This window comes from Halichoerus grypus, chromosome 14 (assembly GCF_964656455.1).
Source record: "Halichoerus grypus chromosome 14, mHalGry1.hap1.1, whole genome shotgun sequence".
NCBI classification, from domain to species: domain Eukaryota; kingdom Metazoa; phylum Chordata; class Mammalia; order Carnivora; family Phocidae; genus Halichoerus; species Halichoerus grypus.
Genome location: NC_135725.1, coordinates 72,038,436 through 72,058,334, shown reverse-complemented (window position 1 = coordinate 72,058,334; position 19,899 = coordinate 72,038,436). Strand labels below are relative to the sequence as shown.

The 19,899-nt window shown below is 38.9% G+C and overlaps 1 protein-coding gene across 1 annotated transcript in view; it reads left to right on the top strand.

Annotated features, from left to right (window-relative positions):
- The window catches only part of SVEP1 (sushi, von Willebrand factor type A, EGF and pentraxin domain containing 1), a 193,061-nt gene that overhangs the window by 18,224 nt on the left and 154,938 nt on the right, over window positions 1-19,899 (top strand). Inside the window, exons 2-3 of the mRNA XM_036090877.2 lie at window positions 8,711-8,966; window positions 11,930-12,106. Coding sequence (XP_035946770.2) covers window positions 8,711-8,966; window positions 11,930-12,106 — 433 coding nt within the window. The remainder of the gene's footprint in view (window positions 1-8,710; window positions 8,967-11,929; window positions 12,107-19,899) is intronic.

Sequence of the window (19,899 nt, the reverse complement as noted above, 5' to 3'; positions counted from 1 at the left end):
AGATAAAATAGGAAAATATGGTAATTATTATAGTTTTGTCTCTTACTCTTTTTATGTATATGTGTAAATATGTAGTAAAGCCACAGTTTATAATTTTTAATTTAATTATTTTATTTTAATGAAAATTTTCCCGTACAATAAAATTCTCCTAAAATTACCTTTCAAGTATATTTTGTCATGTAGCTCTACCACAGTTGAATTTTTAAGTATTACTGGTCAGCTCTTACTACAGAATTTTTCAGTTAAACTATTCCCATGCATCACTCTCAACATCTCCCAGTATTTCCTTTCAATTCGATTCTTTCTTTTGAAATATGAATAATTTTTTATTATATTTAGATCTCTTCCTTGCCTCATTAGATTAGCTAGACTTCTCACATAGAAGTGACGGCATTCTTGTCTTCTTCCTGAGTTTAGTGAGAATGTTTCAAATTATTTTGCCCATTGGTTTATGATAACTGTGTTATTAAGTAAGTGCTGCTGTATTTTTTGCCTCAGTCATTTGTAAAATCAAAAACTGATGTCCAAATATCATTTGAGATCATCTTACTTTCTCCTTTGCCCTCCTAATATGAGGCACATGAATAAGTCCCATCACATCTTTGACTTTAAGTGCCCTTGGTCATGTTGCACAGGTATTTAACATGTCAACTGAAATCACTTTATACATTTATTCATAACAAAATTAATAGTCAAGTTGAATGTGATTTTGCTATCTTGTAGCAAATTAACAATTTGCTTAAAATGGTATGTAATTTGGCCCTTTTTCATTTTTATTTGCATTTTGATGTCTTTACTCTTTGCTATCCAGATTTTCTTTATTCCTTGTGTATCTATAGAATGAATAGTGGAATTTAGCATTATTGGAAGTTTGTTTGGTCTTTTGCCTATTTATTCTGTTGTTTTTTACAGTCTGAATTTAGTCTGCTACTCATCAACTCCTGTGCATACCATTTCCCAATTTGATGTACTGTCCCTATGGGTCCATTTGAAAATGATTTGTGTCCATGTTTAATAACAAAAGCATGTATGTGGGTGGAAAAACCCTGTGACCATAAATCTGAGATTAAGTTATTTTTTGACCCTCTGGTTCTTCTGCGATTTGGCTAGACTGTAACAAATAGCCTAAATGTTATTTGAGCCAAGATTTTTTTTTTATGCTAGAATTTCAGTCTGTAAAGGCTGAGTAAATACTTAAAATAAATGAGACATATTAGAATCCTAAATATGATTTATTTTGTATTACAATATAAGTAAGAAAACTCAGTTACTGCAGAATATTCTTCCAAGATATACTTCTGTTATTGTTTTAGCTTTGGCTTATTTGTTTTTAGTTAATGGTTTTGTTGTATCATCAAATAGTATAAGTAAAAACCCTAGCACAGTGCCTCATATATAATAGAGGCTCCATATGGATTTGGTGAAATAAGTTTAAATATAATATTTATAAGAGTTTTCATTTCACAATTGCAGAAGAGGATTTACTATAACAACAGTGTTTGGCTTAGAAATTATTCTGTATGTTGAACATACAACTAGTGAAAATTAAGGCATATATGTTTATTGATTCTTTCATCCACTTGTTTCATAGTTACTTTTTGATCATCAATAGGGAGAAAATAATCAATCCTTGCCATAGAGTATCTTGCATTTAGGTTGGGGATATAGCCAGATAAGTTAACTGTAATTATGATGGGGTTAGTGTAATGGAATGTTGTGGGATCATTGAGTTGGATTTAATATTTTCTGCACAGCAGAAGAATTTGGGAAAGTTTCAAAGAGAAGGTGAACTTTTATCTGGATTTTGAAAGGCTGATAAAAGTGCAGGTAGACATATTAGGAGATGAGAAAGATTTGTTAAGAACTTCCAGGTATAGCAAACATAAGGAAAGAATGGTATGTTCCAAAACCTTCAGATAGATCCTTGCGGTGAGAACATAGTGTGAGAGGTAGTTTGAGGAAGTAGGCAGGAGATGGGTTGTGGCAGGGGATGTGGCTGGAAGTATAGGACTGATTAGTCAAAGGACATGTAAAGAAATTTAAACTTTATAGATAGAAGGAAAATAATGGAAGCTTTAAAACATGATTGGATTAGTATTTCAGAAAGATAGCTTTGAGGGTAGGTCAGAAAATGAGTTTGAAAGAAGAGCAACTTCAGCTAGAGACCTTAAAACAACTCTTGGTTTTCAATAATCCAGACAGAAGTATCTGAATCAAGGCTAGAGGAATAGGATTTCAAGGTAGGTAGATAATTCAGAAGTGAAGGGTATAGGTCTAGATGATAGATCAGAAAGGAGGCATCAAATCGCTCCTAGATGCAGACTTGTACAGTGGGATAGATGATGGTGCCACATTTGATGTATCTTGAAAACAGGAGAAAGGAACCCTTCTTTGTGCATGGAGAGGACATGTTGAGTTCGAGATTTCTATGGAACATTCAGGCAGCGGTGTCCACTGGACCAACGAAACTTCACCTTGCAAGTTAAAGAGTTTAATTTGATGTAGATTTAGGAATCGTTGTCTATAGGTAAGACTCCAAGTTCCGAGTTCACATGACATTTCCCAGGGGAGGAATAGAGAGGAGAAAGTGAAAATTTAGAAATGATATAAAACTACAAAATAGAAGTCAATAAAACTCCCTAAATACAACCAGGAGATAGTCAACATTTTGAGGTGTATACTGTCAGCCATACTAATACATACATGCGCACATATGCAGTCCATGCACACACACATGCGCACTAATGTAATAAAATCATTGTATTGGGTTACCTACTTTTAAAATGTATCTTTATGCAACAATATCATTGTAATGATAGTTCATGATTGCCCTGTGATTTCTTTAACCAGTACCTATTGTTGGAATTTTATACTGTTTCCATTTCTTTATATTGCAAATTATTCTGGGATATACATCCTTTTAATCATTCTTTTTCTGTGTACCCATGGTTATTTCCTTAAGATAGTTTTAGATGTAGAATTTTAGTTCAAATTGTGTGAAATTTTTAAGACCTTTGTCACTTTGTCACACTGTACTCCAAATATTACCAGTCCATGTGACATCCCCAATAGAAATATGTTTCCTCAAAAATTTTACAAAATTTTAATTAAAAAGATCTTTGACTATTTGGGAAGTGAAAAAATAGTATTACTGTTATTTAACTTACATTATTTTGGTTTAGTGAAATTAAATATTTTCACATTTTCTGACAAATAGAATTTTTTTGAGGTCTTTATTTTGTTTGGTCAAAACACTCACCTATATTTCTGTTATTTTTCTCTATTTTTCCTTAAAGATATATACAATATTTTTATAAAGACCTCAATACTTTCTTTGGTAAGCTTGATGAATGCATTTTTCAGTTTGTTCCTTGCTTTCTAATTTTGATTTTTTTTAAGGAGCAGGAACTTTAAGAAGTGTAATATTAGTGAAAAATACTTAGAATTGCGGATTCGCTTCTCATCTAATTAGGAAATTTGTGAGTTTTTCACAGTTAAGCATGATTTACATTGTTGCTTTGAGATAGACAATCTATTATATTAATGAGGTGTCTTATTCTTAATTTTTTATTAATTAAAATAGGCAGAAATTAATTTTATTAAATACACTTTTAGCATCCTAGATTATTGTTTTCTTTTAATTGGGACAATTACTATGTTATATTACAGCAAAAGATTTACTAATTTTAACTGATTTTTGCCTTTGAGTAATAAGCCTTGTTGAATAAAGGACAAAGATTCTTTGAATATTATTTGAATTTGGTTTGGAAGCGTTTATTTGGAATTGTACTTCTATGGCTATATGTGAGATTTAGTCAGCAGCTTTGTACGCTAAAGTTTGTACTAAACTGTATCAGTTTGAATTTCTGACATTTTATCTCACTACCACCAATTGTGGATTTCTAAGTCTTTCATTGATTTTTGGGTTTCCTTCATAATTTCTTATAAAATCCCTCTGTACCCACACTTGTCTGTCTTCCTCTTAGCCTGTTCTCTTTCCATGGCTTTCTGTTCTTGTTCTCATAGAGGCTGTGACTTTCTAAATCCTTGTGATGCAAACACCATTGACTTGTGCTTATTTTCTTCCTATCTCTGTATTAAGTTGTGTATTCTTTCTTCTAAACTGTCAAGTTGTTTTTGCAGTTCTTGGGTTTACAGAGTATTCTGATGGGCCTGCTCTTGGCTTTGGGTAATTTTTCCTCCTGGGATGAGGTTCTATCTATCTTGCCCTGCACTATCTGATGAAACCCCTCTATCCAGCAGAGCCCCTCTATCTGGCTTCTTTGAAAAGCTTCTGCCAAATAAAATAAAGATAGAATGTAAGCTACAGATAAATACAAGAATTCACTATGAAAAATAGAACGAAATCCTAGAAAGCATTTGTTCCATCCCTTAAGTAAATAAAACAATGAAATGAGGCTGAGACATGAGGGGATAAACAACAGATCAACATAAGAGCAAACCTGGCTGAGAAGCTGAGAGGAATAAAGAGAGAATGTGCAAGATAAAGAAATATTGTCACAAGAAAAATAAAAATGCAATGCCAGGATTAATTCTTAATTAGAAGTGCAAAGGAAGAGACTCAAGAGTGCATAAAGCATAAACAGGGGTGGGGAAGAAAAGCTTCAGACATTTCCCACCAAACTCAGAAGGAAGGAAGATGAGATAAACAGGAAAAAAAGGATGGAATATTTGAAGTCCAAAAAATGATGAACCAACAGACAAAGAGCTTCTTTCCCCAGAAAGTACAGAACCGTAAACATTGCTTCAGTGAAGAATACTTGAGTATTCAAATTAAAAATATTAACTAAATAACAGATGCAGCTTGGTGAAATCTTAGAATCTGAAGGATGAGGGAAGTGCTCTAAGTAGCTTATGGTGTCTTGTTTGTACTTAACGTTTCCTAACAGGGAAAAAAATACATGTGGACAACAAGTTGAAACACTGGCAATATTGACTAATTTCCGGCCCCCTGGAGGAGAGGGGCTCTGATAATAGTCACAATAGGTATCAACTTAAACAAACAACTTTCAAAGATGACTTAGGAACTTCTCTAGTTAGCATCCTCAGGCATGTGGCGCCACAGTGGATAACCACGGGTTGTGCTGTGGTTGGTATTCTAGCTACATGTATTTTAATTAATGGAGCCCCAGGGCAAATATGGTCCCCACGTCAGATTTGTTGTGACTTCTCTTCTTCTTTCAAGACCATTTTTCAAAACAGTTCCCTTGTGGCCTGACTTGGGGGGCTGGGGTGGGGTTGCAGTCTTGTGTAATGGTGATGGATCTCGGGTGTTAGAACAATGTTACACAACCCTGCATTTTTATCATTCTAATGACTTTTGCTGGACAAGGGGAGCTTACTTCCCTGCCAGATATTTATACAAGCTAATCAGAGGCTTGATACAATACAGATGGTGATAACCTTTTGCCGTACGATGTCCATGTTGTGTTTTTCTTAGGCAGCAGAGGGTTTGCCTCATTCAATATTCTGGACCAGAAAAGTCTATTTCTTCAATGCCTTACAAAGGATAGGAGATGATGTAAACTATTTCAGGAACCGTAAAAGGAGAGTCAAGTGCCAGGCCTCTACCACATTCCACAAACATTACCACAGATCTATTTACTTCTTAGATCTGTGGGACGAGAATGTTTTTATTGATTTATGTTTTTATTCAAGTATGATGGAGCACGAAGATTGGGGGAAGGGGGCAAAATATTTTCAGTAAATCATCCACTCCTCCTCTGTCATTTAAAGTGCATTCCAAACCCAGATCTTGTGTAACTCTTTGCTTGGACTAGTAGTTCTGCTATTCTTCTGACTATTTTAAGCTTAATATATTGTCTTGCCAACAGATATAATGGTTCCTGTAAACACTTACCAGTTCCCTGCAAGAAGAGAAGAAAAATAGAATCATAGCTTAATGTGCTTTGCATGGAATGAGTAGTACGGCAAGAAACCTCCGCAAAATCCCTAAATCCTAACCTGAATGTTAAGAAATATCACTGACGTGAGCTAAAATTAATATTATAAAATAGTATTTGTGCAGAAGGACAGTAAAAGCACAAGAAGAAAACCTCCCTCATCTTTTTTGTACCAAACTATACAAAATAAAGTATGTGTGCGCACACAAATATTCTGTACATTCCTGTGGCTCCCTCAAGACCAACTCACTCAACTAACTGTCTTCAGAGTATCCCTAGAGTTTATCCACTCACTCGCTCATTAATTCATTCATTGAATAGATATTTACGAATGCATGCTCTGTGCCAATGTCCAGAATACCACGCCAAAAAAGACCATTTGCTTTTTTTCTCTCTTCTACTTCTATCCAAATTCTCACTTTCTTAGTGTCTTGCTTACAGTTTGCTTCCACGGTCTTGTAGAAGAGAGAGTAATCAAAATGAGCAAAAGCTTAGGGGAGTGTCTGTGGAGGTTAGGTTATGATTTCAGAGTGGAACAACCCAAAAGGAGAGAGTTTATCACGTGGTAAAGAGCGAGGCCAGTGTAAACAGAAGTTGCCACATCTTGGAGTACTAGAACTAGGAGTTACCCTTCAGAGCCTGATGTATAACTTTAAAGACAAATAAAATAATATCTCACTTCATGCCTCCCATCACAGGTCATTGGATTCCCCCCCACAGAGGTGGTCCTGAATGAAAAAAAGTGTGTGTGTGTGTGTATGTGTGTGTATCTCAGTCCATTCTAATTATTGTTTATATTGATGGGGCTTTTCACGTGGGGTGTGTACTAACTGAAAATATAAATGTTTACACACATTTAAATGTAAATGTATATGATAAAATGTAAATATGTATGATGCATTATAACATAATAATAACAATTATTATTGTTATTGATACTCTGAATGACCTTTATTGGCCAGAAGGCACTCCTTAAGGCTGGTTTCTGATTCTCTTTAGCCCTTAGCAGTAGTAGGTTTTTTTTTTTTCTTTTTCTATTTTTTTTTATTATGTTATGTTAATCACCATACCTTACATCATTAGTTTTTGATGTAGTGTTCCATGATTCATTGTTTGCATATAACACCCAGTGCTCCATGCAGAATGTGCCCTCTTTAATACCCATCACCAGGCTAACCCATCCTCCCACCCCCCTCCCCTCTAGAACCCTCAATTTGTTTCTCAGAGTCCATAGTTTCTCATGGTTCGTCTCCCCCTCCGATATCCCCCCCTTCATTCTTCCCCTCCTGCTATCATCTTCTTCTTCTTCTTCTTCTTCTTCTTCTTCTTCTTCTTCTTCTTCTTCTTCTTCTTCTTCTTTTTAACATATAATGTATTGTTTGCTTCAGGGGTACAGGTCTGTGATTCAACAGTCTTGCACACTTCACAGCGCTCACCATAGCACATACCCTCCCCAATGTCAGCAGTAGTAGGTTTTTGAGAGAGGGAGGTAAAGTGTTTGAAGACCACTTCTCAAATTGATGGATTTCCAGGTGTCTTCCAAAGTCATTTTTAGTTTCCTTTAACTGTCTTTAAATTCAGGTTCAGTGGCTTTATCTTTAGCTCACAAACAGTAATAAAGTTTGGTAAGAGTTATTAAATTAGAATCAGTAGCTATGAATTCTATGCTAATGAAGACATGGATCGTATAATCTGAGAGAATCTGGAGTTAATAGCTGAGTCTGCCCCTTAAATGAATTGAGGCAGTTATTTTTTTTTAAATCACATCATCTTTTAATTTTAACAAAACATAGGATATGCTTGTCACTCTTCCTAACTACCTTCTGAATGTACTTGAATTACTGCCAATAGACATTGAATTCTTTCTAAGAACTTGCGAGAAAATATACCCTGGCACTTAACCTTTCCTACCCATTTCTGAGGAAAAGCAATAACAGCAAATTCAATTACAATACCAGATTCACCACTGGACTCCTTGTGCTTTTGCAGGTTGATGTTATAAAGCGTCAGTGGCAATAAGTCGATGCCTTTAATAAAAAGGTTTCATTTTTTCCCTTCTATCTATAGAGGAGGGAGAGCATATAACATTATAAAGTACAACTGACTTGTCCTAAAATAATAAAGCCCAAGTGTCAGATTGAATAAAAAAGTATTTTCTCGTAAAGATAGGACAGCATCAAAACCAGCTGACCTTGTGCTAATGCCAGGTGGTCCAGAAAAGATGAAGGATCGAATGAATTCTACACTTTTGGAGGAGCAGTGGAAAAACAAACCTGGGAAGTAGGTTGGCCACTGTAACTCTGAAAAATACATTTTCTGTTAAATTTTCTTCGGATTAGACTTTTGATCTATGATCATGAGGTGGTTCAGCTAAGTAGGTAGATGGGCAGCTAGCTGGATATACTTGGAAATAGATACGTAGGACTCACATTTGGCTCATTTGTCAAGAGCCTGAAAATTCATAAAAATAACTTAAATAAGTGATAATATGAATAAAAATTCATTCCATAAACATTTGCTGCTCTTCATTAACAAGGTGCACGAAGGCGATGAGGATGCTGACACTGATGATAATGATAAATTTTAAGTGCTTTTTGTGGGTCTGTGAGAAGACCCTTGTAGGCACTAGTCTATGCCTGTTTCTGTTTTACTCTCATTGATCAGTGTTTGTTTTCACTCTCGTGACATGCTAATGATCTTCACAAATGCTGTTTTATATAAGAGGGGAAGCACATAGTAGGCCAACACAATACAAACCCGTACTAATTTCCTTTATTGCATTACAGCAAATTCTTCGTCACTCTAGAGAAAACTCAACAAAAGTTATATTCCTCATTACTGACGGATATTCCAATGGGGGAGATCCCAGGCCAGTTGCAGCATCTCTGCGAGATTTTGGAGTGGAGATCTTCACGTTTGGCATATGGCAAGGGAACATTCGAGAACTGAATGACATGGCTTCCACCCCAAAGGAGGAGCACTGCTACCTGCTCCACAGTTTTGAAGAATTTGAGGCTTTAGCTCGCCGGGCGTTGCATGAAGGTAAGGGAAACCCAGTGGCATGACATGATGCATTTAAATGGGGGTTCCTGCTCTCCTATTGCTTGAAACTTATTGGAGGGTAACATCAAACCTTGTGAAATCTTCGCTGAGCATGATGCCCATGTGTTCTTGGTGTATTAGGAGATGCGTTGAACTTCATAAATAGAGGTGACGGTCTGACTTGCAACAAGAGTATTTGTTTTGCTTTATTTGTTTTCTAACAGCTGCTATGGATTTTCACTAGATTATCCATATGCTCCCACCTGGAACCGTTAGAATCAATGGAATGAATTTAGGTGTGTTTTAAGACCACACACAGAGCGGGAAGCCTTGACTTAGATCTATTTATAGTTATCTGGAAGAATGAAGTAAACATGCAGAGACATGCATAGTGAATCTCACCAGAATGTTTCCAGAAATACACATGAAGATATAGGAACAATAAATACTTAATGCATACTTCTTGACCTGACAGTCTGAAGACACGTGTGCTTACACATAAGTTGAAGAGCATTACCCCAACAAGGAATGAAGTCAGTAAACCCATTCATTAGAGTTCATTGTACACCATTTATAAGGATGTTTAGTTGTATGATTTCGGTTAGATGAACTTCCAGGCATAATATGGGCATGTGTCTTGGTAAGCTACCAGGGAAAGTATAGATTGGGAGGAAATGACAGGAGATCCAGGCTCAGACCTAAACCATGCAGCAAGTTAGGTTTGATCCTTGCAGGTAACCATGTGAAAGATTCAGGTTGATGGGCAAATCATGGCCACGTGAGGTTTCAAGCAATTAGTGATATTCATAAGAGGCAGATCAGCCCTATCATAGTTCCAAGAGAAGCGTTTAGGAGCAGGATCTCAGACTAGCTATGGATACAGCAAAAAATCTTAGTCACCTACTTGCTGAGTGGCTTTTGGCAAATTATTTAGCTTTTGCACTCCTTAGGTTTCTTGTTCATAGAATAGGAAATGAGAATAGTACCTACTCTATAGGATTGTCACAAGGCTTAAATGGGTTAATACATATAAAGTGATTAGAAAAGTTACTGAAGGCTTATTATCCGCAGCCCTCACTAACCGTCCACTACTGTTCTTACCGTAGGCAATTTATCTAACATCTACAAGCCTCACTTCCTCTACTTTTAATGCATACCATTTGGTTTTGTCAAGAGGATTAAATAAAATATTTCAATATTACTAAGTGTAGTATTATCACATGGCAGAAATTCAGTAACTGTGGGGCTTCCTTTATTTCTCCTTTTCTCAGGGAAAAGTGGTATGTTGAGTGGAAAGGCAGGGTGGCTGTTACTAGCTGGGATTCTGAAATCATGGGTGTTATCTGCTGTGTTGTACAGGACTAATTTCCAGTCCTACCACCCCTCTGCTTGTAGGATTGGGGCCTTCTAGAACCCTAATGCCAAGTTGACCCAGAAGCTGAGTTGGGACAGAGCGTTCTTTTGGTTACAGTATTGCAACAGAGTTTTGGAAGGCATCACTTTTATTACAATAAGCAAATATCTAGAATGCATAATTCTCTGATCGAGTTTCCAGATTTGGTAAGGAAAGATCCTGTTCCTATTGCAAAAACATGATCAAGTCAAAGGAAATGAGCCTCATTTTCCCTGCCTTTAAGTCCTCTGAAGCTACTTTCAATTTGGATGGATCCACTTTTGGTCTCAAGATCATCCATGTTTCTGGCCATACTCCATAGACCTTGGTTACAGAATAATAACTTTCCCCATATGTAACATGTATACTTGCCTCTCTCTCAGACCTGAATGCCAGTGTACCAGTCTTGGTAGCTAGATCTTTCTTGCTTCTAAATTGCTCTACTGCAAATAATCCCATGGCCCAGTGCCTCAGAGCTAAGTGTGCATGTTGCAGACCTTTTACCCACACCACAGTCCCTTAGATGGAACTTTAATAGGGTACCTGATTGAACTGGTCTCTTTCCCTTGTGGCTGGAATCTTCTCTTTACTTTGCCCCCTGTGTATTGTTCAGAGTGTTAATGCATAGACACAGATGTTCCATAAATGAGGCCATCACCAATCTTCTTTCCGGGTATTCAATTGCAGTGCATGTGTCTTGCTGGAACTCACACATTTGAGTTCCTACGAGGGGCCCATCACTCTATCTGGGCCCAGCACCCGCCCAGGGATTTGGGCTAAGACTTTTGAACTTCTTCAGCAAAGTAAATGGAACTTATCATTTGCCTGATTCTAGGCCATCCATTCTGGATCGGTCGCCTTCAACCGTACCCTGCCCTGTTAAGTCACTTTCTGAACGACCCTGCTTGTGTTATTGAATTCCCAGCATGCCTCACTTCAGGACATGGCTCAAGTAATCAGTATGATCTCCATTCACATAAAACTTGAGAAGTTACTTAACACAGAGAAATAAGCAATCTTCTGGTTCTATTATTAAACTTGTGTGGTGCTGTTAAGTTTTTATCCAATAACTGTAGAAGTGATGGTATCTATTCTTAAGCCAGTAGCTCATAATCCAAACCCTTATGCAGCAGTCAAGATTGTAATTTTATTTATCTTTTTGAAAAAGGGTTTTGGAAATCTAGTTACTGCTGCCCGACCTCATATTACGGCAGTGGAACTCTGCTGGTGTGGAAGCCAGGGGAGTGACCTGGGGAACCGACTACGTTACTTCCTGCCGCATCTGGCGATTCCTCGCTGAAGTGCTTAATTTCTGCCTGACCCTGCATGGCCTCAAGAGCTTATGATGAGGTGCCAGACTGAAATAACTTCACTGGCTGAAACAAACTCCCAGTCTGTGGTAGTGCACAGAACACACATGCATATTTGGGTGGGAGGGGTGTGCAGTTGGGAATTGGACGGATATGAAAAGCTATTTCGTCCAATTTGCACCTAAATTTTACCAACTGGAGAATGTAACAGTGAACTGCTAATTTGTCTTTTATTACCGTCTTTCCTGTGTCATTGACAGATCTGCCTTCTGGGAGTTTTATTCAAGAGGATATGTCCCATTGCTCATATCTGTGTGAGGCTGGCCAAGAGTGCTGTGACCGCATGGCAAGCTGCAAATGTGGGACACACACGGGCCAGTTTGAGTGCGTCTGTGAAAAGGGCTATTATGGGAAAGGGCTGCAGTACGAATGCACAGGTGAGTCTCCGGTTTGGGTGTAATTGTATCAGGTTATCTGTTGTGTAAAAAAAGATCCCCGAACTCAGTGGCTTAAGACATTTATTTATTTGTTGGTTGGTTGGTTGGTTGGTTGGTTGGTTGGTTGGTTGATTTATATATGTACATATGTACGTATGTATGTATATCGCTCATGAATCTTTGGGTCAGTTGGGCAGCTTGTTTCGTCTCAGCTGTGCCAACTCAAACATTGTCATTAGCTATGATTTGGGTAGGTTGCGTCACTGCCCTTCGCTGGGTTTTCTTACCTGTTTGGGGATCTGCTGGTTGGAGTCTGGTCTGCAGCGACTTTGTCTAGGACCACGAGGTTGGCCTTTATGGGGCCTCTCAGATTCTATCAGGCTAGCCTGGGCTTGTTCACGTGATGGTGGCCAAAGTCCAAGAGGGAGAAAGGAAGTTTGCAGGGCTTTGTGAAGCCTTGATGTCCCTAGATTTGGGAAAGGAAGATTTGGGGGTCTTCTGTTTGTAATCAATCAATAACCAGATCTGTCCTATAGGCACTTAAGCCAAAATATGCCTTAGTCTCTGTAGGTGATCGAAGCTAGTGGGACTCTGGTCCTCAGGCCAGAATTTGTGGGGTTGTCACAAAAAATGTAACATTGGCTTGATGATCTTTCAGCTCTTTACAGGTCTCCACAAAGGGACATCAGAAAGCTCTAAAAGTGACATCACTTCACAGTGGAATTCACTGCATCGACATTTGTCATTTTACCTGCTCTATATTTCCTTACAAGAGGATCTCTGTATTTCTGATATTTTATTAGCAAGGCCAAGAAGAGCAATTTAGGACTCTGGTGTTCTACATTATATTTTAGGAAATACTTCTAAGTAATATTCTCCTAAGTTTTAGAAGTAGCATGTGGCTTTCTGTGATAACACTTTGTTCTTTTTTACCTAAAAGACAACATTTGCTGTTTGGGAAGAATGTATTCCCGTGGAAATTAACAGCCACCAGGAAAATTTAGGAGCAGTAGGTTTACTGTATATGATACCATGTGGTCTTTCGCTGCTTGTTTCATGTGAACATTATTTTATTCTGACATTCGGAAGGTAGGTAGGCCTGCTCGACAGCACAGAAAGGTGTCTCTCCCCTGTCTACGTGACCCGCTGTCTCTCTTTCCTTTTTTCTCCTTCTCCTCCTAGGACATTTCCTTTTGTGTTCTTCTTTTATTCTCCTTTATTCCCATTGCCCCTCAGTTCCCCTCCTTTAATTTCTCCTTCCTCCCCTGGCCCTGGTCCCAGTGGGCAGACACATACTTCCTAGGTCCAAGCGTCCACGCTCACCCAGCAAATCACTCCTTTCTTGGCTCTGCTCCTACCCCACCCAGCAGGAATTCTCATTTAAGCAGAAGAAAGGGGAAAGAAATCAGCCCAACTGCCTCTGAGTTGGCAAAATGCCTCCCCTGGAATCTTCCCACACTTTCATCCACAGCCCAGCTTGGCACTCTCCCCAACACCCCCTCCTTTCCCCTCCTCCCATCCTAGCCCACCAGACACAGGCAGAAGCTCTCATTTTCTTTGCTCCGCGCTGTAGTCAGCATGTCTGCTTTCCGTGTGGTCGTAGACTGAACCGTTCCCTGCCAACAAGCCACTGCCGAATGGCTGCCCAAGAGCCTCAGCCATGCTGGGCTGCAGCCCCCACTGCTCCACGGCCCTATAATCTTGCATCCCAAGGGATAAGTGGCAGGATGAGACAGGGGGCAGTTCACAAACCCACTACCCCTGGTTCCCCAGTAGCTGTGGCTGCTCCTGGTCGTACGTTCCAGGCTGAAAGGCACAGCAACCTGTAATATGTGTGAGGTTGGGTGGGCCTCTCACTAGAGCCTCACAGAGGGGACAGGAGTACTTTTGCGGCTGGTTCTTGCCAAGCACACTGAGCACAAAAGGATTAATTTATCCATTCCTTCTCCTAAATTAGTAAGCCTCAGCTTACTACTCCTTTCATGAAAGATTTAAATGAGATCTAGTTGTATTGATACAAATGTTCATATTGTCACCTTTAGTATTTGTGGCTATGGGGTTCGGAAAAGGAGTACTGGAACCCCAAGGTGTATGCTGTGATCTGTGTATTTGTAGACCGCATCCATCACTGGCTTCTCCTACACGCTAGGAACTAAGAGAAGAGAAATTAATTACATCTTTCCTATGGCATGGAAGACTCATTACCAGACTCTTTAGGAAAGGCAAAAAGAAATATTAGCTCTACATCATCCAGTACTGAAAACCTGGAAGCCATGATCCCCTTTTAAAATCTATTCAGTGGACAGATGTTATTGAGCGTGTTTTTCGGGCCAAGTCCTGTGCTAGGCACCAGGCAGGGATTCGACAGTGAGTGGACAGACATGGTCCTCAGCTGCTGGGAACCCAGAGTCGACGCACACAAGTCAGTCTGTAATTGCAAACTGTGGTGTGTGCTATTAAGTAAAAAGGCTTATATAAGGAAGGAACTGTAGGGAAGGTTCTACTAAGATTGTCCCTCTAACTAAGATCTGAAGGTATCTTGATGATAGCTGTTTTCTTTCCTTTTTTTTTTTTTTAAGATTTTATTTATTCATTTGAGACACAGAGATAGAGAGAACATGAGCAGGGGGAGAGGGAGAGGGAGAAGCAGGCTCCCCGCTGCGCCAGAAGCCTGATATGGGGCTCGATCCCAGGACCCTGGGATCATGACCCGAGCCGAAGGCGGATGCTCAACCATCTGAGCCACCCAGGCGCCCCATGATGATAGGTGTTTTCTTACTCCGGGAGAGGATGTTACCTTTTGCTCCGAAGAGTTGGAATTCTGAGTATTTTTCCTCAGTGTAGAAACAATGCCTTTCAGAACCAAATCATTCCTCTGTAGAGCCAGGGGAAACCTTAGAGATTATCTACACGAAATCCCTCACTCTACAGGAGGAAATTGAGGTCTTGGGAAAGATTTATATTTTGCTTAAGATAGCCTGTCTAGCCGTCAGCAGGACCCCAAAAGGGACCCAGGACACTTTTCTCTAAGTTCTATGTTGTTTCCAAGATATCGCACTGCTTATTTTGTATTTTTGAAAATAGCTTCTTATATATGTTGCTTTTCAGATACCATAGACACTGAACTGTGCTCAGAGTGTTTAAAAACACAGGAAGATCTGGGTCAAATTCAACCTCTGCCAATTATAAACGATGTGGCTTTGGACAGTTAATTTCTTCTGAGTCTCAGTTTCTTCTGTGAAATGTGCTTAATAATGGTGTATATAGATAGATATACATAGATACAGATTTATATATGTACACACATCTATATCTTTGTATATAGAAATACATAGATATGTGTATAGATGTGTATACATATATATATTTTATATATGTATATATATTTAGGTTGAGAGAATATACATAGACCGCTTAGGATAGTATCTGGCACACCAATTCTTAATTAGTGGTACTTTTATTATTAATCATTATTGTTAGATAATATAAATATTATTATGAGAAATTTAATGAATGAATATCAAAGTAGTTACCTCACATATGAGATACTTGAAGATAAATGACACCATATATTTTATAAAACTTTGCCATGGGGGAGGATACTGGAGATCTATACACGCAGGTGAATACCATCAAGAAGGCTTGCACCTACTAAAGTTGGACTGCAGTTTGTTTTGTTTTGTTTTGTTTTTGAGAGAGAGAGAGAGAGAACATGCTTGAGTGCGGGGTGGGAGGCAAAGAGAGAGGGGGAAGAGAATCCCAACCACGCTCCACACTCCGTGCAGAACCCGATATGGGCTCCATCCCATGACACTGAGATCATGACCTGAGCCGAAATCAAGAGTTGGACGCTTAACCGACTGAGCCACCCACGCACCCCTGGAATAAATTTTGACCTGATGAGTCTCCAATGAAAATCAAGAACACTGAGTGAGAGAAGGCAGTGGGATAATGCGCCACTGGGTGTTGAAGAAAGTAGAGTTTGTTTGCTTTGATTAGGGAAAAAATATCCTGAGCTAAATTATATTTGTTAATTTCATAGACAAGAATGCTAGAGCTAGCTGTAAGGGCTTTGCTCACTTGGGAGATGAGGAAACTCCATCCCATGATCACATGGGAAGTAAGTGGCAGAGCTGAAGCAGAATCCAGGTCTCCCAACTCTGTACGGTCCTTCCTTTATTCTAGATTGTCTCCACTGGAGCTGTGAGACTTCAAAGAAAGATGATGACTGTGGTTATCACTGTGCTCTTCCCTTTTTCCCTCCTTGTTCTGGGTGATTGGCAATCTGGGGTGCCTGGATTCTCAAACAATGACTTTGCTAAGCACTGTCCAGTGGCTCTGCTTGAAGTGGCCTGAGCACCACTGTCATGGTAAGCAGCTGCTTCGCGGACAAGACCTTGATGCACAGAAGGATTTTAATCATTGTGGATCCGTTCCACATCCTGAACATTTTAACTTGAATGCAAGCTTGAAGACATTCATTAGAAGTTACTAACAAGTAATACTTTGTCAAAAGAGTTCAATTTTATGAGACATTTCTTAATATGCTTGAACTGGTTTTTGATTTCCCTTGGCTCAAAACTTGAGTTCATTTCAAAATAATCACATGCTTTTAGCTGGTGGTCTTGGAGAGTGTGTGCTAATAGGTTTTACAGAAGTGAAGACCATATAATAAATAGATAATCCAAGGTAGATGCTTTCTTCATGTACGTCTCATTCATTTGTGTAATAGTGCTGACCATAGAAACCATATTCAACAGAAGTTCAACTAATGTTAAAAAATCTGCTAAGGAAAGAGAATTTGAAACACAGTTGTAATACTTACAGATCCATCCCCCAGATAGTCCAGTCTCAGGGAGGTATTGCAATAAAAGAAATCCAGTCCAGCAATCAAAATAAATTTCAAAATAGTACAAGTCCTTTTCTTGATTTTCTCCAACTCCAAAACAGGGATATATAGACCACAGCAATTCTTAACATCTCACTTTTCTCATCATCCTTTCCCTTAGAAACCATAACTCTTCTGTACTTATCTCTTCAAATTCCTCCCTACAACCCCCCCCCCCACACACACACACTCACTCACTCACTCATACTTAAGCACACATGGGCTTTCCAAGTCCTAACTCAAGCTCCTTACCCTTCTTACTCTTTCCTCTTGAGTCTGCATCATCCTCTGGGGAACCACAAATGGAGAAAGGCCAGGAATATTTGCATATCGATCCTTTTTTGTTGTTTTTGTAAATCAATGTTTTATAAAAGGCCTATGATATCTTGTTTTTTTAAAAACCTACATAACTCAGTTTCATTTACTGTAAAGATTTTGTATGATTCAGAAATTCAGGTATGGAATTTTTAAAAAAGATTTTATTTATTTATTTGAGAGAGTGAGAAAAAGAGGAGTACAAGTGGGGGGAGGGGCAGAGGGAGAAGCAGACTCCGCACTGGGCAGGGAGCCCGACTCAGGCCTCGGGACTCGATCCCAGGACCCCGAGATCATGACCTGAACCAAAGGCAGAGGCCCAACTGACTGAGCCACCCAAGCACCCGGGTACCTGCATGTCCTTGTTTAAAGAGTTGAGAAGATATTCCTCTAGGATTAGTAATTGAACTTCAGCCAAGGGAACTGTATTGCAAAACTGTGGAGTCTAATGAAAAGAAGGTGTTGCTTCCATTTCTAACTCTGGCATTCCTTTCTTCATTCTGCTTCCTTTACACTGGCATTTGGACAGTGATACGGATGATGATGAGGATGACAGCAATAATAACTGATAATAATTAATTAATACTTAAAGAGCACTTACGATATTCTAGGCCCTTCCCAAGCATTGCTATATATTAACTCACTTTATGTTTATAATAACTCTCTGGAGTATTGTTTCATTTTAGAGACAAGGAAACTTAAAGTCTGAGAGGTTGAGTAACTTGTCCTGAGTCACATAACTAATAGAGCTGAGAGGTAAACCCAAGTTGTCTGGCTCCAGAGCCTACAGTCTGGCCATAGAGATAGACATTTAACAAATGAGCACACAATTACAAATACAATTTCAAATTTTGTTAATTATTAGTTTGACCCTTATGAGGTCATCAATATTTGATCATTTTCTACCCATAAAATAGCAGCTTCATATGTTTTAACCAAATACTAGGAAGGAAAAGAAGAAAATGAGTTATATAAGATACAGATCTGCTTAATGTTTTTTAATTATGACTCATTCATAGAATAAACTTCAAGCTTCTTAGCATGGCATAAAGGCTTTGCCTGAGTTGGCCCGTATTTACCCTTTGAGCTAAGAGCTGGAACTCGTTATAGTTTCCACCAAATATCATGCTATTTCATTCCTCAGACCTTTTTTCCTGCTTCTTCTGGTTCCCTTCCCACTGCACCCAACTATTGTCTTTGTCCTACTTCACCAGACTAGTGATTCTAACACGCACTGACAAATTCATCGTGTGTGCCCATTGCCTACCTTCAGAGGTATAGTAAATGCTCAAGAAAGAGGATGTAGGTAAAAGGTCAAGTTTAATACCAGGATCTTAAATGGATGAGAACGCATTATTGAAATCTCAGGCAATTGCATGGATTTCATGTCTGCCTTGGGCACCACAGGATCCCTAGCCCAAAGGCACATGGTAAGAAATTTATAAGAATGTATTTTTTTAATGTAAAATATTTACATTTGGTTAAACTTGTCAACAAAAAATCAAATTCAGTGTATGGTTGATATCCTGGAGTGGTCATTTTTAGATAGCTAGATCATCACATCGGTTGTGAATAGCCAGTGAACTCTTGTTGTAAATCCAAGCAATGGCAGATGTTCTAAGCTTTCCCCTGAAGGGATTTGAGAGATGCAGAGTATGAAGACAATAGGCATCTTGAGGACACTGCTTCTTTGCAGACATTGACTCCATTTCATTGAATTTGGAACGACTTGCAGATTGAAAATTATAGCTGGATGAGGGCCAAGGCTGAGGGCTGGATAATGAGCAGAAGCCCCAGTTATATTATTTTTCATAAAAGGAGGATACACTGTAGAAATAGAAACACTAAAATATTTGTGTGGAAGTATCTTATACATGTAAATATATGCACATGAGTCCCCACCCCCATGCTGCACACAGACATTTTCCTGTCTAAATATTATGTCATTTCTTTGGAAAGAGAGAGGACAGAGAGCTCTAGAAATTCTTGAATGGAAACCAAAACATTTGGCAGTCTTGTTCTCTGAGCAGAGCTTAGCTGACTTTTTTTCCCCAAAAACATCCCCAGCGGTGCCCAATAATGGATTTGTAAGGTGTAAGGAATCTGTACAACGTATTCCTATTTGCTTTTTATAAGGGAATATTGTTAGTATTGACACTGGTTACCATCAGCTTAAGCAGAAGGATGGTTAGCAGCTGCCTAGAGTAGGCTAGTTTGTTCGGTTTTCCACTGATTAAGGTAGGCATTCAGTCCTGGTGGTGCATTTTCCAGTCTATCATGATGTTATAACAGGGAAATGCATAGAATTAGATGCATTTAACCACAGGTGTGAAACATCACCAAACTCCAAAGTCAGTAAATTTTATTTTCAGTTCAGTTATTGTATTCTTCAGCTCTGTGATTTCTGTTTGGTACCTTCTTTTCTTTTCTTTCTTTTTTTTTTCTTAAAGAGAAAGAGAGAGAGCGTGTGTGTGTCGGGGTGGGGCAGGGGAGAGAGAGAATCCTAAGCAGGCTCCACACCCAACATGGAGCCCAACTCGGGGCTCAAACCCATAACCTGAGCCTAAATCAAGAGTCAGCCACTTAACCG